The sequence below is a fragment of the Aspergillus flavus genome, chromosome 1, assembly GCF_009017415.1.
Source record: "Aspergillus flavus chromosome 1, complete sequence".
In the NCBI taxonomy this organism is placed as follows: Eukaryota; Fungi; Ascomycota; class Eurotiomycetes; order Eurotiales; family Aspergillaceae; genus Aspergillus; species Aspergillus flavus.
This window is the reverse complement of record NC_092406.1, coordinates 3134906-3159135: the sequence shown is the minus strand read 5'-3', so window position 1 is coordinate 3159135 and position 24230 is coordinate 3134906. Positions and strand designations below refer to the sequence as shown.

Genomic DNA, 24230 nt, shown 5'->3' with positions numbered 1-24230 from the left:
GTAACTTCGTGACTGGAAAGACCCTAAACCCCGAGCCCTAGGCCGATTGCGGCCCGCCCCTCTTTCTAGCCTGAGGCCGCCACCTACCGAAGAGGGACCCCACGACCCCGCCATGAGAGGAATTATGACGGGACGAGACGGTAAGAAATAGTGAAGCCAAGGCTAGCGAAGGGCAGCAACAGGGAAAAATTCGTCGCGGATGACCAAACGGTACGGTAGGTCGGCGCTGAGTCACATGGAATAGCGTCCTCCGTCACCATATATTATCTTTGCCTCCGCTGTTCCCCTCCCTTTCTTTTTTCGGCTTTTTGGTCTTTGACGGTCGCGAAGTTTTCGCCGCTGCTCCATTTACTTCTGGTACAGGTTAGATCCTTCTACCTACCAGGTAATAAACCAATTGTATTCGCCTTCATTGCCCGGTCTGTTTTAATTTGACTTAAGTCAATTAATCAACCGGTTTATCGGAATCATGTCAGTCTCCATCCGGTGGACCCCGCCATCTCTCTTCAATACACCACATCGAGCCACACGTCTATGATTATCAATTGAAGACTGATACTAATGCGGTTTGAAAAGTCTCTTGTAGATCCGATCTTTGAATACTTGCACAGCAATCATGGGTGTTTCAATCGTTCTGGGCAGCCAGTGGGGTGATGAAGGTGGGGAATCCACCCGTTCCAGTTTGAGTCGGGGATTTCGAGACATTGACACATACTGATTGCGTTCGGATGGTATAGGAAAGGGCAAGATTACGGATATGCTCGCGCAGCAGGCGACGCTGTGCTGCCGTGCCGCTGGCGGTCACAGTAAGTCAACCTCTAATGAGAGCTTGCATTCTTACATGTATTGACTCTTCGTTCCAGATGCGGGCCATACTATTGTCCATGGTAACAAGACCTATGATTTCCACATTCTTCCCTCTGGCCTGATCTCCCCTTCATGTATCAACCTTATCGGTGCTGGTACCGTTGTTCACGTTCCCAGCTTCTTCAAGGAGTTGGCTTCTCTTGAGGAGAAGGGTCTCGAGGGTGCTAGCAAGCGCATTTTCATCTCCGACCGCGCGCATGTCTGCCTTCAATTGCACTCCGTTGTAGATGGCTTGGAGGAGGCCAAGCTGGGTGGTCGCAAGGTTGGTACTACTGGTAAGGGCATTGGTCCTTGCTACAGTGATAAGGCTTCTCGCAGGGGTATCCGTGTGGGAGAGATCCTGGATGAGGCGGTTTTCGAGCGCAAGTTACGCTCTTTGGATGCCGGATATCGCGCCCGATTCGGCGATTTGGAATACAACGTCGAGGAGGAGCTCGCGCAATTCAAGGTAGGATACTGCTCGCTTCCTTCCTTTACCTTTCGGCGTATGTGGTAGAAATTGTATTAACGACCTCAGGAATACCGCAAACTCCTGGGCCCCTACATTGTCGACCAACTGGCCTTCCTTCAAAAATACAAGGACTCGCCCAACACCCTGGTCGAGGGTGCCAACGCTCTTATGCTTGACTTGGATCATGGCACCTACCCCTATGTGACTTCCTCGTCCACCGGCCTGGGCGGTGCTATGCAAGCCCTGTCTCTGAACCCCACTAGCATCAAATCCGTTATCGGTGTCGTAAAAGCCTACACTACCCGTGTCGGCTCCGGACCTTTCCCTAGCGAACAGTTCAACGCAGACGGTGACAAGCTGCAGAGTGTCGGCAGGGAGTTCGGTGTCACTACCGGTCGTCGCCGTCGCTGCGGTTGGCTTGACTTGGTCGTCTGCCGCTACTCGCAGGCGATCAACCACTACACAGCCCTTAACCTGACCAAGCTGGACGTTCTGGACGACTTCGACGAGATCAAGGTCGGCGTTGCCTACATTCTGCCCGACGGCACTCGCACCGAGAACACTATCCCTGCCGACGCCGAAGTTCTCGAGAAGGTGAAGGTTGAATACGTTACTCTCCCCGGCTGGAAGAGCAACACCATGGGCGTCAAGAAGTACGAGGATCTCCCCGACAATGCGCGTGCGTACATCGAGTACATCGAGCGCGAACTGGGTGGCGTTCCTGTGAAATGGATCGGTACCGGTCCCGCTCGCGATGACATGATTGCCCGCGAGTAGAGCAATTGGAATTTTGACTACATCTAGACGGGTTGATCCTTGTTTTCTTTCTCAGCTTCCTTTCCCATAAAATATCCTGATGTGTCAATGAGACAACATCATCCTTGTACTTTTGGTTTCTGCGGTCGACCCGAAAATCTGTCTACGAATGACGATGTCCGATAGGGTAGATGTGGATTGCTCTATACAGATGAATAGATGCTTGATTTTTACCTTTAATGACATACTTTTCTGCTGTACAAATTCTCCCCTGTTCTGTACGTATGGGTCATGGTATCTTTTCTGTCTTTGTGTGATAATCATGGTGAGAGGTTAGAGGTGGCATGCTAAACCTAATTAGATCGTGTTTCGCTTTGCTTATGAAACTGATATAAAATAAAATTAAAGAAGAATCCACCAGAAGAGAAGGGATAATAATAATAAAAAATCTAGCGTATGCCAGAGGAAATCCCCAACCTACGTGGGGATGGGTAATGCTTATGCGGTGCTTAGAGTCTTAGACTGAGGGATGAGGGACTAGTTCACTGTTAGTCAGTTCTTATCCATGCTTATCCAACCCAACCAATCCTACGTCATGCATTTCAACCCTATACAAAAAAATGACTATAAAAGTCCCCAAACCCCCCAGCTCAATCACAACCCACAAGAAAAAGGAGAAGAACAATCTAATTCTCACCACCCAAAGCCAAATCCACATCAAAAAGGAAAAGACCAAGAAAATGTCCAAACTAAACCACGCAAAGATCGTCCTCCGCCGCTCCAGCGAACGCGGCTACGCCGAACACGGCGGCTGGCTAAAGACACACCACACATTCAGCTTCGCCGGCTACTACGACCACAGATTCAATCACTTCGGATGTCTGCGCGTGCTCAATGAAGACCGCGTGGCGCCACGCAATGGCTTCCCGACGCACCCGCACCGCGATGCCGAAATCTTCAGCTACATTCTTAGCGGCGAGCTTACGCACCGCGATAGCATGATTCAAAAGGGCAAGGAAGGTGCTCAGGGGAAGGAGTTTTATCGGATGAAGCGGGGGGATGTTCAGTTTACGACTGGCGGGAGTGGTCAGTATATCCCTTATCCTATTTTACACTATCCTGCCTTACTTTCTCTTTCGTTTTATTAGCGGAGCATGGAGAATTGAAACCAGACGAAGAAGAGAGAGACTGACGAGATGAATTATGAAAACAGGAATCGCCCACTCCGAACAAAACGAACACCCCAGCAAACCAGTCCACTTCCTCCAAATCTGGGTCCTACCGTGGAAATCCTCCCTCAAACCCCAATACCACACGCAGAGCTTTTCCGACGACGCAAAGCGCCAATCCTTCGTCCCCATTATCTCTCCCCTAGCTGCCGGGCCTGAGGCCACGCCTGCCCAGGAGGAGGCCGCAATCCCCACCATCTCGGGGACTATTCCCATCCATGCGGATTTCGTGATGGGGGCGGGGATTCTCGAGCCGGGGAAGACGTTCCGGTGGGCGGTTGGTGGTGGAGAGAGTGTGGTGCAGTCGCGGCGGAAGAGGAATGTGTATGTGCATTTGCCGGCCAGTCGGAAGGGAGGGGCTAGGGTTCGGTTGGATGGGAGGGAGGATAAAGTGTTGGAGGAGGGGGATGGGGCGTTTGTAGAGGGAGTGAATGTTGGAGATGTGATTTCGGTGGAGAGTTTTGGGGAGGGGGAGGCGGAGGTGGTTGTTTTGGATAGTAATTAGGTTCTTTTAGTTTTCCTTTCTTATTGTTTCTCTGTTACTTGTGTGTATGTATACTCGTGGTCATTGGTTTGGGTGCTGTTTGTTAGGAGTTAGGATTGGTTTATTTTCTATGTCTGGATACCAAGGATTGATGTGTGGGTATTTTGATAGTCTATGCTGGGAACTTAATTTATTCTCATTCTAGACCGGCCCACTTTCCGATGGATCTATTCTATATTGGAGTTCTTCGGCATACCGAGTTAGAATGTGGAGCGTTTCGGTTGACTTGCTCGGAGGGTTGTAGCAAGTTTTTTTTCCCTCAGCATAGGAATAGAAGGTCGAGTTGCTACACTAGGTCTAGAATGAGATTTTGCATGTCGTCGTGTAAATTAAATGTGTTAATAACGTGAACTGACGAACCTATCTAGACTAATACAATACATAATACAAATCGGGTGTCCGTCTGTCCCAGCTCAATATATCCAATAAAGAAGATAACAGTCTAGATCATAATCCTTGTGTCCCGATTTAGAACACGCCCGGTATATCGAGACAGATCAGAAGAAGAAAAGTCATATGGTATCTCGAAGCGACAGAACGGCATACATGATAAAAATACATCCGGAGAGGAGAAGATTCGTTCTCTGGTCTAAATGTACAGAGTAGTTGCAGTGACCGTAAAGAACGCCGCCCAATGCATTCGGAAATTTGTTGTTTCGGTGTTTTCGGAAAAATACGGGTAGTCAAAGAGGTATAGGCCGGCTACCTCTATCAATAGCGGTCTCTGTTGTCCCAGCGGTTAGAACCGCGGCGGTTGGAGTCGTATCTGCGCTCTTCGCGGTTGCCTTCGCGGTAGTCACGGCCACCCCTGTCACGGCCACCCCTGAAGTGGCTGGCACCGCGAGATGAATCACGGGATGGTCCACGCGGGCTTCTAGGGGAGCCAAAACGACGCCCGGAAATATTTGCTTCCCTTACGTCGGCCACGCCGAGGTTCTGGGCCATGCCAGGGGAAATCGCTGGTGGCCCAGGCAGGTAATACCCATGCACAGCGAGCTCGTTCATGGCGAGAACCATATCTCTCGGACGGGAGAAGATCGATAGCAGACCGCCCAATTGAGACTTGAATGCGTGTTCCCGGATGTCTTCGGGGACCTGCTCCATAGCAGCTTTGACTTGCGCCACAGACTCCGCAGCGGACGGGGAAACCTCATCGCCCACTTCCTGGCGCATATTCGTGACGGCCGTGGCCAACGAGTGGTCTTTCTCGATAGGAAGGTCTCCCAACTTTTTCTGGACCCAACCGTTTTCTCCAGGATGGAGGAGAAGCCATCCCTCGCCTTCCTTGTTTGCTCGCCCAGTACGTCCGATACGGTGAATGTAGGTGTCACGGGCACGAGGAGCTCCAACCTGGATGACATGAGTGACGTCCGGGAAATCCAAGCCTCTCGCCGTCACGTCGGATGAGAAAAGAATACCAGAACGGCTGTTCCGGAAGAAGTCGGAAGTAAGCGTTCTCCGACTTTGGCTCAGACGCGAGTGGAGCTCCATTATGTGCATTCTGTTCAAAGGATGGCCACTCCGGCGGTCATCGGGGTTGTTGAGCAACTTTTTGAAGACTTGATGGGCCAAATTCACTTGCATGGTGGAGTTAAAGTAAACAATGGCCTTGAAAGGCCGAGCATTGCGGTCGTTAGCCATGTGTGCTTGATAATTCTTAGCCAGCTCGAGAATAGCGGGCAGGGCATTCTGGAAGCCATCGAGCGTAACAACCTTCTGAGGAACAGCGAAATGAGTAGGCACTTCATCATCCTTGACAGTTTGGACAGTTCTGAAATCGGGTTTCATGGTTTGGTGAACCATGGACAAGACTTCCTTCGGGACAGTAGCCGAGAACATGAGCGTCTGACGGTCGACTTTCATCGGGTCAGGGAGTAGGCGTTGGATGTCGAAAATCTCAGGAGCGAAACCATCATCTAGCAAGCGATCTGCCTCATCGAGAACAAAGCTGGACAACTTAGGAGCCTCAACCCCACTCTCCGGATCGGAAAGAATATCCTTGAGCCGGCCAGGCGTACCAACCAACAAGTGACAGCCTTCTCTCTGGATCCGACGCAGGCCTTCAGTCTTACGAGTGCCACCGACGGCCGATTGCACCACAATCCCGGTACCAGACGCTATCTTTCTCGCTTCTGTAGCGATCTGCTCCGCAAGTTCACGGGTTGGGGAAATAACGATGGCACGGATATCTGCCGACGAGGCCCCTGAGCCTGAACGCCTGTAAGAACGTTTTTTGACGGTTGGATCCTTCAAGATGTTTTGCACTACGGGGAGGAGGAAGGCAAGTGTTTTTCCAGTTCCAGTCTTTGCTTGAGCCAATCTGAAGAGAGCATAAACGTCAGCATCAAAGAACACATTACGGACGAAAGTCAAACTAACACGTCGTGCCCTTGCAGAGTTTCTTGAATTGTCATGCTCTGAACATCCGTCATCGTCTTAATGCCCATGTTCTTGTTAATGGTACGAATAATGATGGGGTCAACCAATCCCTGATCCGCCAGCTGCTTAAAATCGGTCAGACGACCATCCTGGTCAACCTCAGCATTCTGGGCCTGAGCTTCCGCAACGGCAGTGAAAGAGACTCGAGATGCATGGAAAAGCGAGCGGGGCACATGCGAGACTGCAGAGAAGACCGGTGGACGCCATTGTAGCTGCTGGGGTGTCACTCTGGCCGAAAGAGATCGTGGAGCAGAAGCGCGCAGCGCATGGGCAACGCCGTTGCGGCGGAAAGCGCCCAACATGATGGGAGCAAAGGGAGATGGGAAAAGGTGATCAGAGAACTCAAAACAAAAAACGACTATCCAGCAAGATGAAACTACTGAGAAAAAGTTTTTAAAAAATCCAAATGATGGATAAAAGAGAGATCGGGATGGATGGAAAAAGATGGCTGTTTTGGCAAGAGGCGACAAAAGAAAAAATGTCCGGCAGAAAATTGTCCAAGTCGGAAGGGATCTTGATCAGCCACTCAGAAGGGAAGGATTTCGTCCCGACAAGGAACAACAACAATCCGGAGTACCTGGAGGTAGTATTTAATTTTCAAGGTACATACATATCAAAACAACCAATCTCGCTTGTTCATCGCTTAGAGTAATATTGAGATCTAGGTTGTAGTATAGCTATAGTCATCATAGAAATACACACATTGTTTTCAGATCCCAGGTGAAAAGCTCGACAGGCAAGTTAAAGAAGGAAGTCAGTATGTACATCCATACTGGATGTACAGTACTCCGTACTGTATCACGGTCCCATGTTGATGGCCTCAGGCAGTGTATTGTGTGTTCAAGTCGATCAGAACGAAGGATCATTAAAGTACGGCGTCAGGAGAGAGGATGAGACTAGTCGCGATCATTGATTGATATTCTAGAAGACATAATGAGCCTATGGACCGCCGAGGTATCAAGTCATTCTATGCAATGCTTGTTTAACTCATCAGGAATTATGCTCATGGATGTCTCAGGATTTTTTTCAACCGTTGTTCAACCGATTATAAATATGTGCTGACTAAGCATCGGATGTAGGAAAGTTAAAACATTTAAGATTAAGAAAAAATAAAAATAAAAATAAAATAAAATAAAATGATCATTCCATGACTTCATGTTGTGCTCACTCATAGTTGCATAGAAGTTATGTATCTACCATAGTGTACTTCTTGACTTGGACTACACCACCCCTTCTTATCTGAGGAAGAATGAATGTACCACTGCGTAAGGACGATTGATTAGTGAACCTCGCGTAGCAACTTTCAGCAACATCTCCGAGCGCGCAATGGAGACTTTTCTCATTTCCTGATTTGTGATCACCAGCAAGCTCCGGTTGTTTTGCCCAGAAGGTTAGGCTCTTCCGTGCCTCCAAAGAAGTCTGAATAATGTAGAGATCCACCCAACTGCTCTTCAAGTTCACGCCACCCATACTTTGTCAACCCACTTTGCTGTTTCCGGAACCTTTGCCTCGGTGGGATCGGCCAAATCTCTTCCCCATCTTTTGCCTCTCGAGAAGCTTCTGCCGCGTTTGGGAGTGATCCTAGTTGCTTTATAATCGTCATACGAGGAGATTGGAACTGCCCCGCTTTGTTTGGGGGGGTGGTGGTGACCTCTGCTCACCTATAAAAGGAGCCCTACTCCGTATAGCTCTAGTCTATGTAGCCATATTTATCTATACCCAACATAAGTTTCTTGTTGTGATTATCCTCTCTTAATCTACCTATTCATTCATACCCATACCTTATCTTCACTATGTCCCAGAACAAGGCTCTCGTGTTCAAGAAGATCCCTCAGGGATATCCTGTCCCTGGACAGGACATTGTTGTCGAGCCCGTATCGGTCGACCCTAACTCTCCCGCTCCTGCCAATGGTGTTGTCCTGCAGTCTCTTTACACTAGCCTTGACCCCTACATGCGTGGCCGTATGCGCCCCGCTGAGGTGAAGTCCTACTCTCCTGCCTTCGCCATGGACAAACCCATCGATAGCAGCTCCATCGCCAAGGTCCTCCGCTCCAACAACTCCAAGTACAAGGAAGGCGATTTGGTCATTGGATTCGTCCCCATCCAGGAGTATATTGTCCTGGACGAACAGTCGATCGTCCGCATTCGCCCTCTCGAAAACCCCTTGGGCATTGAGGATATCCGTGTCTTCCTGGGTGCCCTTGGTATGCCCGGTCTGACCGCTTATTCATCCCTGTACGAAATCGGCAAGCCCAAGAAGGGCGAGACCATCTTCGTTTCTGCTGCCAGCGGTGCCGTCGGTCAGCTGGTCGGACAGCTCGCTAAGCATGAAGGCCTCAAGGTCATCGGCAGTGTCGGATCGGACGACAAGCTGGAATATATCACAAAGGAGCTGAACTTCGACGGTGGTTTCAACTACAAGAATGAGAAGCCCGCCGATGCGCTGGCCCGCTTGGCCCCAGAGGGTATTGATATCTATTATGAGAACGTCGGAGGTGAGCACCTGGAAGCTGCTTTGGATGCCATGAACAACTTTGGCCGTGTCGTCGTTTGCGGTATGATCTCGCAGTACAACTCGGCCCCTTACCCCATCAAGAACATCCAATACGTCTTGACTAAGCGCCTGACTATGCGTGGCTTCATTGTTGGTGATGCCGGCATGGGTGACAAGTACACTAAGGAGCACCAGGAGAACGTTCAGAAGTGGATCAAGGACGGTTCGTTCAAAGCTCTGACCCACGAGACCGTTGGCATTGACAATTCGGCCGACGCTCTACTTGGTATCTTCCACGGAAAGAACAAGGGCAAAGCTGTCCTGAAGTTCTAAGCTGTTCATCTTTCATTGCATAGTATATAGTTCATTTTGCAGAGAGGCGTTATTTGTGAACCTCGGTAAACTGATGTTATAATGGATATTATTGAAAATATAATGAATCTTCAAGAAAAATGGTACAAGTTCTGGTAATTCCAATCTAATAAACAGGGCAATAATAGCAGTAAATGTAAGCGACGCGCGACAACCCCAAAAAGGCTGTAAGGGAGACATCCATTTCATGTTTTCCGTCTGTATAGCCGATTAATATTATTTGCCGGAACGTCGGCCATTTTCGGCTGGGCGGAGAGAGGCGGGCCAATCAGCTGCGCCGCAATAGGATGACCGCATTCCCGATTGGACTTCCGAGGTTCCATCCTGACGAACTTGAACGACTTCATCTTGTTGCTTTGCCTCGTGCAGCGTTGAGTCGCAGAGAATATACCCAACGTCTTGCATTTCAACACCCTCACAATGGCCTCAATCGCCCGCCAGTCTTCCCTCCTCCGGCAGTCCTGCCTCTCTGCTTTCCGCTCGCCATTCGCGACCAGAAATGGCGCCGGCGTGTCGCAGGTTGTGGCCTTCCATGCCTCCGCGAAGAAGCAGATCCTGCCTCCTCTGCCTCGTGAGTGACTCTGAATATGATCTAGTCGGAACCGTAACATCAGTTATGGGTCTTGGTCATCTAGATGTTCAAGGAAAGAGATGCTAACGAGTACGAACAGAGACCATTCAGGGAACGAGTACGTCCATCACCGACTCCTGAAATACTCAAATCGAGCTGCCTGTTTGCTGCAGAGATACAGTGGAACTAACCGGTCAATTACGTAGTGAACGACCCTGCTCCCATCCCCACCCCTCACCCCTCGGAGGGAAGCTACCACTGGACCTTTGAAAGGTGTGTAAATAAAGCTCGGTTTCATGAACCTGACAGGACATCGAACTAATGACTGAACAGAGCCATCTCCGCCGGTCTTGTCCCTCTCACCATTGCCCCCTTCGCTGCTGGCTCTCTTAATCCGGTCATGGACGCAGTCCTCTGCTCTTTCATCGTTCTCCACTCCCACATTGGATTCCAGTACGTTCATTTACCTGATATGAAGTTTTGATTCCAATCGATCCTCACACCATGCAGGGCTGCCATCATTGACTACTTCCCCACTCGCCGTGTCCCCAAGACTGCCACATTTTGCAACTGGCTCCTGCGCGCATTCACTCTTACCACTGCCGTCGGTCTGTATGAGTTCGAGACGAACGACGTTGGTGTAACAGAGGCCTTCAAGAGGGTGTGGAAGGCATAGATCGTTGCATTGATATATCCCTGTTTCTCATTACTTTCTTTTTGAACTTTCCTTCCGTTCAGGCGTTTTGCCTATGTACATGCTGTTTCTGTTAAAGTAAGCCAGTCCAGCTGGTTGGCGCTCTTGGTATTGAGCTAAAAGATATGTAACTGTTCGAATGGATACTGTTGGAAATTTTTTTTTTTTTTTTTTCTTTTTTCTAAATCCTTTCTATACGATCTTCAATAACCCTCAAAAATTACAAACGACCAGCGTTTATGCCGTATGCAAGCAAATTACGTCCCTCCAACCTAATCGCTCTCCTCTTCCAGTTCTTCCTCAAGACCACCCGACAGCCGATCATCATCATCAGCCTTCTCAACCACCGTCTCAATCAACTTCAAAGCCGACTTCAACGGCAACCCCACCACATTATCCCAGCTCCCCTCGATACTCTCTACCAAAATCGACCCCAACCCCTGCAACCCATACCCACCAGCCTTATCCGCCCCCTCCCTAGTCCGCACATAAGCCAAGATCAGCTCATCCGTAACCTCCCCATCAAACCGCACCCTCGTCTCCTCCAGCGCCGTCTCAAGCGCATACCCCGGCTGCCGCGCACTAACCAACGGCGCCATAGCCGCCATGGCCGTAAACACCTTATGGTCACGGTTATCCCGTAACGACTTCAACATGGCAAGATGCTGCGCCTCGGAGCGCGGCTTCTCAAGAATCGTCCCAGTAGCCGAATCCACGACGATGGTGTCCGCCGCGAGAATCAGCGCCGGCTCGCCCTTCTCCTCATTCATGATCTCCTGTTCGTAGACCGCTTGCGCCTTCTTCGTAGCCGTGGCAAGCACGTACTCAAATGGCTCCATTGTCTTAGGGAAATCCTCTTCTGCGTTGGACGGGATGATCTCTAGATTAGGCAGGCCGAGGTGGGACATGATTTGTCTGCGGCGTGGGGATTGGGAGGCGAGGATGACTCGCTTGCTGCGGAGCTCGTTGAGCACCGGGAGGGAGAGCGGTGGTGGGCGGGGGAGGGGTGTGCGTGCTGGTGGCTTGTTGTCTGTTGCATCGTAGGCTGGTGGGGGGTCGATGGGTTCGGATTGCGAGAGGAGAGCGGCTTTTGAGTCGGACATTTAGGTTTATTGTGTTCCCTGTCCTTGTTCTTCTTGAAGCGTATTGTATATCAGGTTCCGGACGTGTTTATATAGTTGAACGTGTCCGGGGAGCTTTCTGGATGCGCGGTCGAATTGTTCGAATAGGACTCGTATCTTTTCGGTTTCTGGATCTTGATAGATGGGCGGTGAATCGTGGCAGAATCTGTCGATAAGGTGGTTTGCTTTTTCTTGCGGGTTTTCCGGAGTGTCTGTGGTGGTGTCGGACTATCCATGTATATTTGCTGTTTGATGAGCTGTTAGCCATGCATGAATAATCCAAAAGAACGATTGTATGAATGATAAGTATAGGAGATTCTGGGTGTGTAACTCAGACTATGTTTTCTGGTTTCCTGTGTTATTCTTTTTTCTTCTTTTGCTTGTGTCCATATCTTCTAGAACGTGTGCCAAGCGGATGTAAGATCCGGTACTCTGGTACATGTACCCAGAGCCATGATAAGGATGACGATGGCATCCATGGATTGAGTATAAAGTAAGGAGTATTGAATCGAATAAAGAAGCAAGATACCCGCAGGCAGCAATGCTGCTTCATAATAACAATCAGGAAATGTCACCGTACATAAATCAGTCAGAAGCAATATATGTTCCTATTGCGATTGCACTGATGAGCCATTTGAAGTCCCGGGCCAAACAAGTTTGAAGACACATATTGTGGTAATACGTATCCATCGTTTCGTTTGCTAGGAGTTTTCTGGTAGTGGGTCGATATTCTCTAATGTCCATGGCTATAGATATGTCCGATATTGATCGATCCTCTGTCTCCCCCGCCTGCTCTTTCATATCCACTTCGGAAGAGTTACACGAGTATATCATATATATATTTTTTCAAGCCAGCCTACACATAAAGGTAGGACAAAGCTGATATTGTACTTGTAAAGCGGTAAATGACAATAAACATAACCGTCCCCTATCCTTGTTCTCATTACAAACCTAGCACCCGAACACCTTAGAAAGCGCCTTGTCAAACCAAAACTGATGTACAATGAGCATATAGCGGAGGATAAAGAAAAATATAGAAACATAAATAGAAACGTAGACACGATATAATCCAGACGGACGCAATATGACAAGCCAGCGAGCTCAACCGTGGCTCGAAAAATAAAATTTATAAATGGGAAGTAATTGATGCCTCCTTTCTTTTGCATTGAATGGCATCTGAGATAATAGTACCAAGCGTAGGGTATTGCGTCCATCCGCACAACTCCGTAAATCAAGTCGTCAACATCATCATATTTCATGCCCGATCGAACCTCGGCTGAGGATGTAAACTCCGGCGGCTGCGCCGATGTCACGACCGAAACGTATCGTCAATGCGACCACCTCTGCGCTCAATTTCAGCTATGAGTTCCTGTCTCTCCTGCAGTTGCATGTGAATGAAATCCACCGTCTTTCTCAGCACAATGCTTTCGCTTCGGCCCTGGCCTTCCAGGCCCGGAACTAGCTCCGTCAGGCGATCGAAGCCCTCGCGAATTGCTGCACGGCGCTTTTGTTCGGATGCAATGTGATTGTTCTTCTTTTCTTGCTCTGTCAGTCGCGGTTTCTCCTTGTCCTGGGCGCTGCTTGAGCCGGCATGCTTGGATGATGAAGCGGTGGGGGTAGATGAAGAACGGTCATTGCGGTCGTCGGTCGTGTTAATAATTCCTGGACCGGGAGAGCACGAGGTCTCAGAAGAGCTGGAAGCGAGGGATGCTGGTGGTTGTGCAGACGGCATGATGGTTGTGGTTGTTGTTGTTGTCGTTGTCAAATAAGTTGTGGAAGTGTGTCGGAGAGATTTTCATGTGATAGACGGATGGAAGAGTGGGTAAAATGTACAAGAGAGATGGCGGGTTCCGGGGAACTGGAAAGGAATGTGAATGGAAAAAGAGAAGAAAACTAGCGTTCAAAGCGTATGTAAATTACGACAGGTGAGAAGGGAAAAGAAAAAGAAAGAAAGAAAGGAAGGAAGTAAAGAAGCAATTAATGAGTGAGAGCCCCTGGAGGGAATTAGTTCTAAGCGTACCTAGTGACTTGCATGACTGACCACTTTATATGCTTCGGCGTACAATCAAATCTTGAGCACACACTAAAAGAAATCGCCCAAAGTAACCTAAAGGTGCGGAGAAATTAATTTAGTTGCCGGATCGAGTGCTGCCAAGACTTCTCGATCCGTGGCCTTGGCACCTTACGTCATCGATGTCAATTGCTCGTCCTCAGGCCACTACTCAATCTTTCTAGTAGATTCATGAGTAACCCGGAACTGTCGTTAACTGACTTTTCTTTCTGACAGCAATTGGCCATTCTCAACTCCTCGATTTCGAGTTTGTGCTACCTATTAAACCCGCTAACTAAATCAACGGTACCGTTGATCAGATATCTACTACCAACATAGCACATTGTACAAGACTTAACCTACACATCAAGCACAATGACAAGTCGCCAACCCCTCCGCGGCTCCTGTCATTGTGGGCGCAATCAATACGCTATACAGCTACCAGAGGATGTCTCTGAGCGCGCAGAGATCTACTTTGACAGTAGTAGGGATAGCCGTATGTTACTCTTTCGCATACAACCTCATAAACCATGAAACGGTATCACTAAAAATACCCGCCTAAAACAGGAAGAATCCACGGAACGCCTCTTACCGCATGGCTTCGAGTTCCTCTGGACTGGTATCAATCTCATACCGAATCGTATTTTGACGACGAGTCGCGCGCGACAATCCGGCGCATCTTCTCCCCCGCTCATGCCCCGCATACACAGCATGCGTTCTGCGGATTTTGCGGAACACCACTCTCATATTGGACTGATGTTCCCAGTGAAGAGGCGAACTACATGTCGGTGACTATCGGGAGTCTCTCGGGGGGTGACCAACGATTGCTGGACTACCTGGGTCTTCTTTCCGAGGATGAAGATGGAGAAGTGGAAGCTGAAGGCAGACGGGGAGACCAGTCGACTGATCTGCCACTTCGCACAACGCAAGAACCTTTGTCGCCTTCTCATACTATCATTCCTTCTTCAGGTGGCACGAAGGGTGTCGCTAGGACCTATAGACAAGGCACTGTAGCTGGGATCCCGTGGTTTGAAGAGATGATTGAGGGTAGTCGACTGGGTCGCATGATGAAGTCTAGACGTGGGTTCGGTGTCAGTGATGATCAGTCAACAACGATACAATGGGAGGTTAGCGAATGGACGCATGACGGGTCAGAGGGAGCTCAATCTAGTTCGTCCGGGAAGAGGAAGCGTGGGCAGCAAACTAGTGTAGTGGAAAGTGGATCCCCGTAAGGATTAGAAAGGTGAAAGCAGAATTTAATATGGTTTAATAATACAGTTATCATGATTTACTATTTTGGCCCTAGGTTGTTGTTGCATAGCCAAGAAGTCATGGTACATATCTTAGCTATTAGGCTGAGAATTTATCTATTAGTAGCTTTACAGCCGAGTACTACAAGCAATCTATAACCTGCTTACTTGCAACCTTCCACCGCTGTCTACCTAATTATTACAAGAATGGTCTATGAGTATCCATAATATGCTTGCTCAATACACTGTACCCAAGACTATAAGACTCCTTCTTAAGCTGGACTTGATCATCAGATACGGATACTTTCAATAGTAGAGTAGACATATCACATCGACATCGAACATGCATTATAAACCAAATCAGATCCTAGAAATCCTAATTTGCTGTGACACCACAAGCATTCAGAACCATAACGTGACTATGCATGCCTCAGGCGATCCTCCTTTCACAGACCTGTTCCTAATTGGGTATCGTGCCCTGGCCTCGCTTAGCGTTTCCATGTCTACTAACAGTGCAGTTTGTCTGTTTTCAAACAAGGAACACTTCTGAAATAATCATACTCTCCTCCTCCTTCACATAGGTATTCCCGTTACTTTCCAGCATTCAGAACCTATAAATCTCTCTGCTGTGGCATATGATGGAGGAGCTCCCACCTATACCTTTATATATGTATAGATGGGGGCTCCTGTACCATTTGGATTATTGAACAGCGCGACTTCTCATCAGGTACAACTTCAACCAAGCCATGGCTCCTCAAAGAAGCAATCGATATATGTCCTACCTGTGCTTAGTGAGTTTCCTTAACAACCCTGTATATGGGGATGTGTTGACGTATTGATAGAATATCTCCTCAAGTATGATCCATCGTTACAAAGTAGAATTCCCACAATAGGTGCTCTTCCAGAACCTTCAACATTATCTTCTAGACCGAAGATGAGGTCGAATGAGCTAAGTCTCCAGAAGTTGAGGCCCAGCAAGCGTTTCGATACCGCGAGCAGGTATGATGACGATTATCCAGTTATCATAATTTGGCATAAGTCAATACCACTACTGGCTACTGGAAGTACTCGAGAAATTCTCGATATGTTGGGGCTATGTAAATAGCCATTAGCTGTGCATGTATGCATAGTTTCGAATCACATACTAGGCATGCGCCCCCAAGAATCGTTGAACAATTCGACAAGGAGGAGAAGGCAACATTGATAAGCAGTTCCTCAATTATTGCCAAAGAATGTTAGGGTTGGCTGTCTATCCATGAACTCATGAGAAAGGGGCCAAAGAAGGTCCTATCCTGGAGGTGAATGGCGGTTGTTACAACTGCAGAAACCCGTTTTCTTCTTCTTTCCTTCAGTGATTGACTCGTTTGTTTGCACTACTACTCATACCAATACCTCAGCCAGGAGAGACCAGGCAGCGACGAAGTAATCACACGCACGACATCATCCTTTCCCAACAAAACACTCTTACCCCGACAGTCTGCACGGCAACACAATTATCTCTCAGCGAGGGAAGGAAAGCCAGCTTTCTACACGTCCACAACATCTTTTTCAACCAACTCGTTCCTCAATCCCTCATCCTGAAAGCACCTCTCATGATCCACTCAACCAGCCATTCAGATTGCTCTTTATCTGCAGTATCTCTATAGATTTCTCAGAAACCACTATTACACATCTGCACGTTGATTCTCTACTCAATATGTCCTCTTACACCCCTCACTTGCACGATCCCTTCGTGAACCCCTCTATTACAGGCAGCGAAGAGGAAACACCCAGCTGCGAAAAACAAGCCCATATGACTAGCAAAGGTCAGTACCTTATTCTCATGTCACATTTCCAAAGGAGTAGAGCCTCCTGGAGCTCCCCTTCAGAGTCACCTCAACCCACTCATGTTACGATGGTTCCTGATCTATACGTTGATAAGCTACAAACTCTCTCTACGGATCTCTGGAGCAGCCATTTTCTTCCATTGCACCACTAACTTTGCATCTTCTTAGGATCAGGTCAAGAAGTTAAATCTGGCTCTCCATGTAGTGAGAGTGATATATCGACCCTAAAACCCTATCACTCTGGCAACTCTCGAGAACAGGGTAATTAGAACACTCTTTGCACCTTTTCCTCTACCACTTATTAACAATCGCACAGAAGAGAATCGCAAATATGATACTTCCCAGGAGCCTAAAAATCTTAATTCCCCCATGACCCAGCCACCTAGTCGTATTCCTCGTGGACCAGTCTTTCAGAGACAAGGCCAGGAATCAGTTGTTACTTCACTGAAAGGGGGTCGAGTCATCTCAGAGCAGCGCAGCTCAATCCCAATCCCAATCCGGAGTCCTGAGCGTCTGAACAGTCGTTCAAAGACGCCGGGTGAAGGGTTTTCTGGTGGCATTCGAGTAATCGAGAAGCCTCGTGGTCCTCGTCCCCACATTTTGGCTGAGCAGAAGAAAGACTCAGTTCCGAGCTCGGTTGAAGAAGCACCCAATCAGCCGAAAGAAAGCATCACGTCTTCCTCAGCACCATTCGGTGGTTGGGACCTTGGAGAGGAAATGCCCAAGCGACCCACCAATGTGTACACTGGTGAATACCGTACTCGTCCTGCCCTCAGAATTGCTCCTTCAGCCGAGAAGATTATTATGGGTTCGGATAGCCCTAGCAGCATGTATGCAGTCACACGACGATCGAATCCAACCCTCGTTCAGTATCCGGATACACCTAAACAAAGCCTTAAGAAAGGTCGTAACACTGACGATACATCAGGGACCTTAGGATACAGTAAGCAAGACAGCAACACCTCTGGAGGCAACCCGGTGACTCTGCCATCCAACCCTCCCCAAACGTCGCTCGAGACAACCCCAAAGAGGGACACCAGTGGCCGCCAATTTTCAATTCCCCGCAAGCCTGTCAACAGTCCAAGCCTATCGTCTCTTTTTACCCCCAGCCCCGAGAGTATGCAGTCTGCCCCTCCCATACCAAAACTCCCTGAGTCATACAAGGCCTTAATGAAAGAAAGCATGGCATCTGGCCCAGTAACTCCGAAAAAGACTGCTTCTCCTGGAGCCAAGAAATTTGGGCAAAGTCCAGGAGAGAGTGAAAGTGAGATGACAATCAAGCCTCAAAACAAACGGACAGCGTCTCTACAAGCCGTGTCCGACTTCCCCATTTACGATGCGCCACGCTCAGTCCAGCACAGGACATTCGACGACATCGTATCACAAAGTCCTAGCCATAATATGACGCCTCAAAGCGCTAGGATCCCTGATTTACGGAGCAACCGTATGCTTGATGGCTTTCGAAATATGTTCAAGCATAGAAGCATTGTGGATAAGGATGAAAAGGGGCCTAACGAAACATCTGGCCTTGCAATCGAAGACCCGAACTCCAGTAGTGCGAAGCTTATCACAAGTTCCGAATGCAGCAAGCTCGACTCTGGAAGGACAGGACCTAAGGCAAGCGCCAAGCACCATAAGTTGTCTGAGGGTTGGAACAAAAATCTGCGCCTCCCTATACCATCAGCAGACAGGCACAAGAGGCCTACAATCTCGGCACCCATCCCAATAACTCCTGAAAACATGCCTTCATTCGCCCGATCTACAATGGCAGCACGCACCAGGGCCGTCACTAGTCCACGTGGACAATCAGCTATCGCTCCTCAAGGTCCGGCACGCAGGACTCACACAGTGGCTGCCACCACTGGGAGTCCTCAGCGCACTAGTCGCCCCAGCAAAGGAATCGACGCAATCATGTCGCCTGTGCCGAAGCAAACTAACCTACCGCCTTCTGCGGGGCTGACTGAACTGGATACCATCACTTCTCAGACGAAAGCTCCTCAGATTGAGAGAAGTGCCTCCAGCTCGCTGTCTAAGACCCTGGATGAGATCCACTCTTGTGTGGAACAGCTCTGCAACAGAGCGCGGGATGAGAGCACTCCGAGTAAGCGGGAAAGAAACCTCCGCGTAAGTATTTACATTCATGATTTCTGCTTCTCTGAAACTGATAGATGATTGGTTTTAGATGGCGTTGTCGTTGCAGCAGCAAGTCAGTGATTACAACAGCATCGACAGGGAAGTCACGGAGGCTGAAGCATTGGTGTCCAAGAAACGCACGGAAAAATGCCTCGCTGAAAACATCCTGTTTGAATCATATGCCCAGATTCGAGCTCAAATGGATGAAGATTAGATAACAATCAGCCTATCCGATACTTAGTTCTCAATGGTTAAGACGAACGTTAAGTTGAGCATGTCTACCTTCCATCACTGAGATGACTGGTTTGGAAGGTGTATGGAGAGATTTAGAGAATAGGGGTTTCTTTGAATGTCACGTTGGCATATTTGTTTCTTTCCTTTCATGACCAGCGCGGACAGCTCCTTCCACAATTCTCTTAAGCATATGACTACCAGGGGTCAGCTTCGATGTTGAAAGAGGTAGGAGTAAGTCTGATGTTTGAAACGGGTTGTTTTCTTTCCTTTCTGTCATCTTGTTTGCCCTTGTTCTCAAGGAAGTGGAGAAAAGAAAAGAGAATGAAAAAAAAAAGAAAGGATAGTAGAAACTGACCAAGAAAAGGCAATCATTAGATAACCTTTAAAAAAATGATGTCTGCATGAGTGACAATTCATGGGCCTATGTGTTTTTGAGTTGCATTCCATTAAGCCATCCATAGTAATGGTTGAGCAACAAAGGACTATGTAAAATGAAGTTGAGAGCTTGCGATAAAGCAAATCACGATATGTATACTGTAGCTGTGATTTCAGAAGCTTCAAATATCTATTAAAGTAACAGTTGCATGTAACGGGCGCGAGCACATCAATGTGCTTGTGCTCGCGCCCTTGGCGGGGGAGAGAGGTGGAAGAAGGAAGGAAAGAAGGAAGAGGACAGAAGCCTGAGGCCGGCTATTTATACGGTGAGAACTTCTTCCTTCCTGATATGTTGTGTTTGTCTGGTTGCCTTGTTTTTCACACGTCACCCCAGTCACAGTTCTTGTCACCAGACCTGCTCTTTGTTTCAGATCTCATTTCAACAATCAAGGCCAGGATTGCTTCCACAAGAGCCGTTTTGTCCCTTTTCACAGTTCAAGGTAGACTATTCTCGTTCAGTATAATGCCTTAATTTATGGAATACTGAAGATATGTGACAGCCGCGCCCTTACTTAGGATCTATACCACCCGCCACTTGAATTCAGCGGGGTATTTCAGCTCGCGCCATGACAAGAGGTGGACGGTATGGAAGACGCCAAACCGGCCATGTAAGTCCCACATCATACTAAGCCTCACGAACATATATACGGGCTAACCGTATATCTTGTAGCATTGTCAGAGTGTGGCATACTCAATGCAACCTCTTCTCCCCAGTTACGGGACCTCATATCCGGTATACCTGAGACCTATTGCTTCGGTGCCACCGGGTTTGGTGTCTTCTCCACATGGATTTGTACCCCTGGCGCATGATGGGTTTCCTCCCAGCTCGTTCTTGCGTCAGCAACCGTGCGGCTCTCCTCCTGTCTGGAGTCCTGGACCGATCCCTGATTTTCACAACCAATATGAAGACCCTGGGATGAGGAGGAATGGAAACCAAGCCCCCAATACCTTTCCTCCGAGACAGTCTCCTCTACCTTCTCAACCAATCCAGGGCTACTCAAGCCAGCATGATCGATTTGTCCAGCCCATTCCACAAATCCTGCCTGGTCAGCCATTCCCACCATCCCAACCCGTTCAACCGATGCCGCAATTTCAGCCTTTTCAGCCTATACTATCAAACCATCCCACTCGATCAGGTCAAAATAGCCAACCGCTCCAGCCCCCTTCACATCTCCGACCTGCTCCACCCGTTCCACTTTATCCATATCAATCTGTTGCTGCACCTTCTGTGCCCTGCGTCGCTCCGGTATCTTACTACCCAGCATATCCGGTAAGTAAGGTTTCTCGCTTGTTTATACAGTACTCACACTGATATGACATATGTTAGGCATACCCGTACCAACAATCCCCATACCAGCAATACCAATACCCTGCGTATGGTACAGGGGGAGGTCATACACCGGAAACAGTAATCAATCACACGGGAGCTCAATTCAGGGATCCTCAACTTCGCGGTGACGCCCCTGAGTTTTTTCCAATCCATCAGAAGGCGAGAAGGTCCGCGGGAGACGAGCTATTGATTGTCAGTAGCCGGTGAAGCCGTATATGGAGTGCTAAATTGTGCTTTGTGGTTGTGCTGTCACCCGTTTGAGTTTCACATCTCTTCATCTTCCGCTGACTTGTCAGATATTCTGGGGGGTTGGTATGGACGGCTTTAGTTGGGGAGGTGGAAATGTTGGCATTTGGATTGTGTGTGAAGCTGTAGACAGGGAGATGTTATATCAAGCGCAGCATACAATGGGATTGTTCCAGCCTTAATCTACTTTCGTCAAGTTGTCAATTAGGGTTAATTCCGGGGAGGAATGCGGGCGTGGATGACCAATCAGAACAGGGGCCCTAAAAATGAGGACGGATATCCAGGAGTTAAACTGCCTCGGGAAAAGATGTCCGCAACGCCTGCCCGAACAGGTTTAGAGAAGGGGAATTGTTGGGGTCGTGTGGGGGATCCTCTTCCTGTCTCTCCTTCTCCTCCTCCTCCTCTTCCTCCCCCCCATCATCAACTTCACACAAAACAGAGATAATCTACTGAACTTGGACAATGGGCATGACCTGTCATACTGTCAACTCAAGAAGATCCCTGCACTATTAACCTTGTCATACTGGAACCACTAAACCGATCGGAGATCATCCTGTTTGTTCGTTCTAAATTGCTGTAAGACAGACACACTAATGTACTCTCGGCATCTCGCATGGGTTACCGATTCGAGCCGAACATCCACACCCCTTACTTTAAGACCATACCATATCATCCACACAACTGTGTAACTTGCCCCGTGGGCCTCGTGGCACCAGCCCCGCCTTGTCCAACATGGTCTTTTGCGGGAAACCGAGCAAAGGCTGCGGTGAATGCCGATCGCGAAAGATCCGTTGCGACCAGGCCCGGCCAACATGCTCCCAGTGTATCAAGGGAAACCGCGTGTGTCCCGGATATAGAGATGAATTGTCGTTAATGTTCCGTGATGAAAGCCAACAGGTCGTCCGGAAGGCCAAAGCCGGTAACGCCGGACGACGGGCTAGAAAGGCCCCTAAATCCACGCGCATGCTTTCCCCAAGCGGGAGTAGCCCTCAAGGGACCACCACGTCTTCGTCCCTGGCAAGTGACATATCGGATTTCAACGATCTTTCCGATTTGTATCCATCGCCACCGGCGGCACAGCAAGTCACCGGCCCCATATCCCCGAAAATTGCACCTCCTCCATCATACCAATTCACCGAAGATGAAGCCGTGTGCTTTTTCCTTCGCTTTAACGCGTGGCCCGGGGCCTGTTGGATAATGGAATTCTCACCGGATTTCTTCGTGATTCCAGAGGTGACTCTCAGCCAGCAGGCAATGAAGGCGAGCCTTGTTGCGGTCGGGACTGCCATGCTTTCGCGTATCCGACAAGATGGACCTCTGAAGATTGCTGCGGAGAAAGAATATGGCAATGCTTTGAATCTGATGTATACCGCTGTGATGGATGAAGAGGAGGCCAAGTCCAATCCAACCCTCGGTGCGGTTCTGTTACTGGCTATCTTTGAGGTAAATCACACTCGTCTTCTTCCCCTCACTCACTAGATTGGTCATCATACTGATAAGCAAAATGCAGGTCGTCACGAGTAGAGCCCCGGGAAATATTGAGAAATGGACGAATCATATCTATGGTGCTGCGGCATTACTCGAAGTGCGAGGGCCAGAGCAACTACAAGACGAAGATGGACTGAAGTTGTTTGTTCAGCTAAGATTTCAAATCGTATGTTAAAAATATGAACCCCTCTTCCCCACTCTCTTCCTTGTCCCTAGATGCTAATGACACGAGTCAGATCATCTGCTGCCTTCAAAGAGCGATGCGAGTCCCCGATTCGCTGATTGACTGTTCAAAGGTTGCCATGTTTCTGCGAACCAGGGCTGATGTCTATGGCGACCGTTTGATTGGCATAGCGGGCAGACTGTCCAATTTACGAGCAGATATTAACATGGGGCTATTAGTTGACCCGCATGAGATCCTATCTGCCGCTTACGGCATTGAGGCGGAGCTAATGGGATGGATTGCAGCCTTACCCCCAGAGTTCTTGTACACCAATGTTGAAGGCCCAACATTGTCGGACATTTCGTCCAACATGTGGGGTCAGGGACCTCATCCATACAATAACAAATATCACATATACAACGATCTGTGGACATGCCATACTTTTAACCAGTATCGCTGTGCCCGAATAATTGTGAGCGAAATCATCCTAACTTGCCTACGCCAACTCTCCCTCAACGTGCCGGCAGCTGCAATTTCCAATGATCTTCTAGAGCATTGTACTAGGCTGCGCAATACAACACGCCAGCTCGCCAACGACATTTGCGCCAGCGTCCCATATCATTTCAGCGTGGGGAACATCCCGACGGGTCCCTTCGATAGTCTCCCCGTGAATCAAAGCTACGTTGCTGGCTTGCTTCTTCTTTGGCCATTAGTTCTCGCAGGAGCGACAGAGTCGTTGAATCATCCTTTGCGCAAATGGGTGATTTCCTGCTTTCGGCTCATAGGGCATAGCATGGGCGTAGATCAAGCCCTGGCCCTGGTTGAGGTCCTAGAGTGTGAATCGGGAATTTTCGACGGTGTAGGGGATGGCGATGATGGCATTTATTTCCGTGAAACTGTTTCGTTAGCGACGAATCGAGTCCTGGTAGGAACGTGGGCTTCCTGATCACCTTCCCGCTGTTGATAGCTTTGGACAAGGTCCCGAATGCTGGCCTACGCATATATATTTCATCTTCTGTTTGTATTCGATTTATCTTAACGACAATACCCCATGTTTATTCACCCATGCCGTGGCTTTCACTTCAATGTTTTTGTTTACTCCCGGGTTGACTGATTGCATTAGATGCAATCCTTGGGGAACGGCCAACCATAGGGTATATTTTTACCAGCTCCCCAAACATGCATGTACATGAGTTCTGAGAAAGTATTGTGTGCAAGTAACGCGAACGACTTGAGTTCGTCAATGATGTATGTCTCATGATTTATAAATGCTTGATAGTTAGGTTGTCACTCGTGCCATTGGTCTCTCATTCGAAATGCAGTCAAGTTAGCGTCGCAACATCGTAGAGAATTTAATACATGGCGTCCTCCCGTGTCTTTTTTAACAAGACCCAAATACCAGAAACACAGTTAACCCACAACGAAAGTACCTTGACAAGGCTAGAAGTTACTTCACATAAGCCATGGCTAGCTTGACTTTTAATGCCAAAAGGAATCATAGGATGACCTTTGAAAATAATCACCCTCCAAGCCTCA

General features: G+C 48.6%; 11 protein-coding genes across 11 annotated transcripts; 7 read left to right on the top strand and 4 right to left on the bottom strand.

Moving 5' to 3' along the window:
* The first annotated feature begins 286 nt into the window (after positions 1-286).
* F9C07_2279466 (Adenylosuccinate synthetase) lies at positions 287-2659 on the top strand. The gene is made up of 5 exons (XM_041288378.2): positions 287-471; positions 577-659; positions 738-806; positions 864-1315; positions 1385-2659. Exons 2-5 carry the CDS (start codon positions 617-619, stop codon positions 2093-2095), a joined length of 1275 nt encoding a protein of 424 aa, XP_041140792.1. The 5' UTR covers positions 287-471; positions 577-616; the 3' UTR covers positions 2096-2659.
* F9C07_2279465 (pirin-related protein) lies at positions 2660-4152 on the top strand. The gene is made up of 2 exons (XM_041288379.2): positions 2660-3160; positions 3288-4152. The coding sequence occupies exons 1-2, from the start codon at positions 2695-2697 to the stop codon at positions 3806-3808; spliced, it is 987 nt and encodes a 328-aa protein (XP_041140793.2). The 5' UTR covers positions 2660-2694; the 3' UTR covers positions 3809-4152.
* Positions 4153-7960, bottom strand: F9C07_2279464 (putative DEAD box RNA helicase hela). Its single transcript, XM_041288373.2, has 2 exons — positions 6227-7960; positions 4153-6167 (listed from the first exon to the last, which is right to left on the bottom strand). The coding sequence occupies exons 1-2, from the start codon at positions 6586-6588 to the stop codon at positions 4559-4561; spliced, it is 1971 nt and encodes a 656-aa protein (XP_041140794.1). The 5' UTR covers positions 6589-7960; the 3' UTR covers positions 4153-4558.
* Positions 7961-9440, top strand: F9C07_2279463 (putative NAD-dependent oxidoreductase). The gene has a single exon (XM_041284095.2). The coding sequence runs from the start codon at positions 8080-8082 to the stop codon at positions 9112-9114; it is 1035 nt and encodes a 344-aa protein (XP_041140795.1). The 5' UTR covers positions 7961-8079; the 3' UTR covers positions 9115-9440.
* A 133-nt stretch (positions 9441-9573) lies between these two features.
* F9C07_1168 (succinate dehydrogenase cytochrome b small subunit) lies at positions 9574-10400 on the top strand (the record flags this gene model as incomplete). The annotated part of the gene is made up of 5 exons (XM_041284096.1): positions 9574-9724; positions 9825-9842; positions 9931-9997; positions 10058-10177; positions 10235-10400. The coding sequence occupies 5 exons, from the start codon at positions 9574-9576 to the stop codon at positions 10398-10400; spliced, it is 522 nt and encodes a 173-aa protein (XP_041140796.1).
* A 290-nt stretch (positions 10401-10690) lies between these two features.
* Positions 10691-11521, bottom strand: F9C07_1167 (putative nucleic acid-binding protein; the record flags this gene model as incomplete). Its single annotated transcript, XM_041284103.1, has 1 exon — positions 10691-11521. The coding sequence occupies one exon, from the start codon at positions 11519-11521 to the stop codon at positions 10691-10693; it is 831 nt and encodes a 276-aa protein (XP_041140797.1).
* A 1327-nt stretch (positions 11522-12848) lies between these two features.
* F9C07_1166 (helix-loop-helix DNA-binding domain protein) lies at positions 12849-13271 on the bottom strand (the record flags this gene model as incomplete). The annotated part of the gene is made up of 1 exon (XM_041284104.1): positions 12849-13271. One exon carries the CDS (start codon positions 13269-13271, stop codon positions 12849-12851), a length of 423 nt encoding a protein of 140 aa, XP_041140798.1.
* A 693-nt stretch (positions 13272-13964) lies between these two features.
* On the top strand, positions 13965-14821 carry F9C07_1165 (uncharacterized protein; the record flags this gene model as incomplete). The annotated part of the gene is made up of 2 exons (XM_041288380.1): positions 13965-14085; positions 14157-14821. 2 exons carry the CDS (start codon positions 13965-13967, stop codon positions 14819-14821), a joined length of 786 nt encoding a protein of 261 aa, XP_041140799.1.
* Positions 14822-16535: 1714 nt separating this feature from the next.
* Positions 16536-19012, top strand: F9C07_1164 (uncharacterized protein; the record flags this gene model as incomplete). The annotated part of the gene is made up of 4 exons (XM_041284097.1): positions 16536-16644; positions 16834-16926; positions 16982-18789; positions 18848-19012. The coding sequence occupies 4 exons, from the start codon at positions 16536-16538 to the stop codon at positions 19010-19012; spliced, it is 2175 nt and encodes a 724-aa protein (XP_041140800.1).
* Positions 19013-20213: 1201 nt separating this feature from the next.
* F9C07_1163 (uncharacterized protein) lies at positions 20214-20732 on the bottom strand (the record flags this gene model as incomplete). Its single annotated transcript, XM_041284105.1, has 2 exons — positions 20214-20573; positions 20619-20732. 2 exons carry the CDS (start codon positions 20730-20732, stop codon positions 20214-20216), a joined length of 474 nt encoding a protein of 157 aa, XP_041140801.1.
* Positions 20733-21632: 900 nt separating this feature from the next.
* On the top strand, positions 21633-23959 carry F9C07_1077781 (C6 finger domain protein). The gene is made up of 3 exons (XM_041288381.2): positions 21633-22486; positions 22554-22697; positions 22768-23959. The coding sequence occupies exons 1-3, from the start codon at positions 21776-21778 to the stop codon at positions 23638-23640; spliced, it is 1728 nt and encodes a 575-aa protein (XP_041140802.1). The 5' UTR covers positions 21633-21775; the 3' UTR covers positions 23641-23959.
* Positions 23960-24230: the final 271 nt, after the last annotated feature.

What these genes read in the sequence shown, in the direction of transcription:
- F9C07_2279466 (XM_041288378.2), top strand. Translation starts at nt 617, where the DNA reads ATGGGTGTTTCAATCGTTCTGGGCAGCCAGTGGGGTGATGAAG. An exon ending in CAGCCAGTGGGGTGATGAAG is followed by an intron (nt 660 to 737) that starts GTGGGGAATCCA and finishes CGGATGGTATAG; the next exon opens with GAAAGGGCAAGATTACGGAT. An exon ending in CCGTGCCGCTGGCGGTCACA is followed by an intron (nt 807 to 863) that starts GTAAGTCAACCT and finishes TCTTCGTTCCAG; the next exon opens with ATGCGGGCCATACTATTGTC.
- F9C07_2279465 (XM_041288379.2), top strand. Translation starts at nt 2,695, where the DNA reads ATGACTATAAAAGTCCCCAAACCCCCCAGCTCAATCACAACCCACAAG. An exon ending in GTTTACGACTGGCGGGAGTG is followed by an intron (nt 3,161 to 3,287) that starts GTCAGTATATCC and finishes TTATGAAAACAG; the next exon opens with GAATCGCCCACTCCGAACAA.
- F9C07_2279464 (XM_041288373.2), bottom strand. Translation starts at nt 6,588, where the DNA reads ATGTTGGGCGCTTTCCGCCGCAACGGCGTTGCCCATGCGCTGCGCGCT. An exon ending in ACTCTGCAAGGGCACGACGT is followed by an intron (nt 6,168 to 6,226) that starts GTTAGTTTGACT and finishes TGCTCTCTTCAG; the next exon opens with ATTGGCTCAAGCAAAGACTG.
- F9C07_2279463 (XM_041284095.2), top strand. Translation starts at nt 8,080, where the DNA reads ATGTCCCAGAACAAGGCTCTCGTGTTCAAGAAGATCCCTCAGGGATAT.
- F9C07_1077781 (XM_041288381.2), top strand. Translation starts at nt 21,776, where the DNA reads ATGGTCTTTTGCGGGAAACCGAGCAAAGGCTGCGGTGAATGCCGATCG. An exon ending in TGTTACTGGCTATCTTTGAG is followed by an intron (nt 22,487 to 22,553) that starts GTAAATCACACT and finishes AGCAAAATGCAG; the next exon opens with GTCGTCACGAGTAGAGCCCC. An exon ending in TTCAGCTAAGATTTCAAATC is followed by an intron (nt 22,698 to 22,767) that starts GTATGTTAAAAA and finishes GACACGAGTCAG; the next exon opens with ATCATCTGCTGCCTTCAAAG.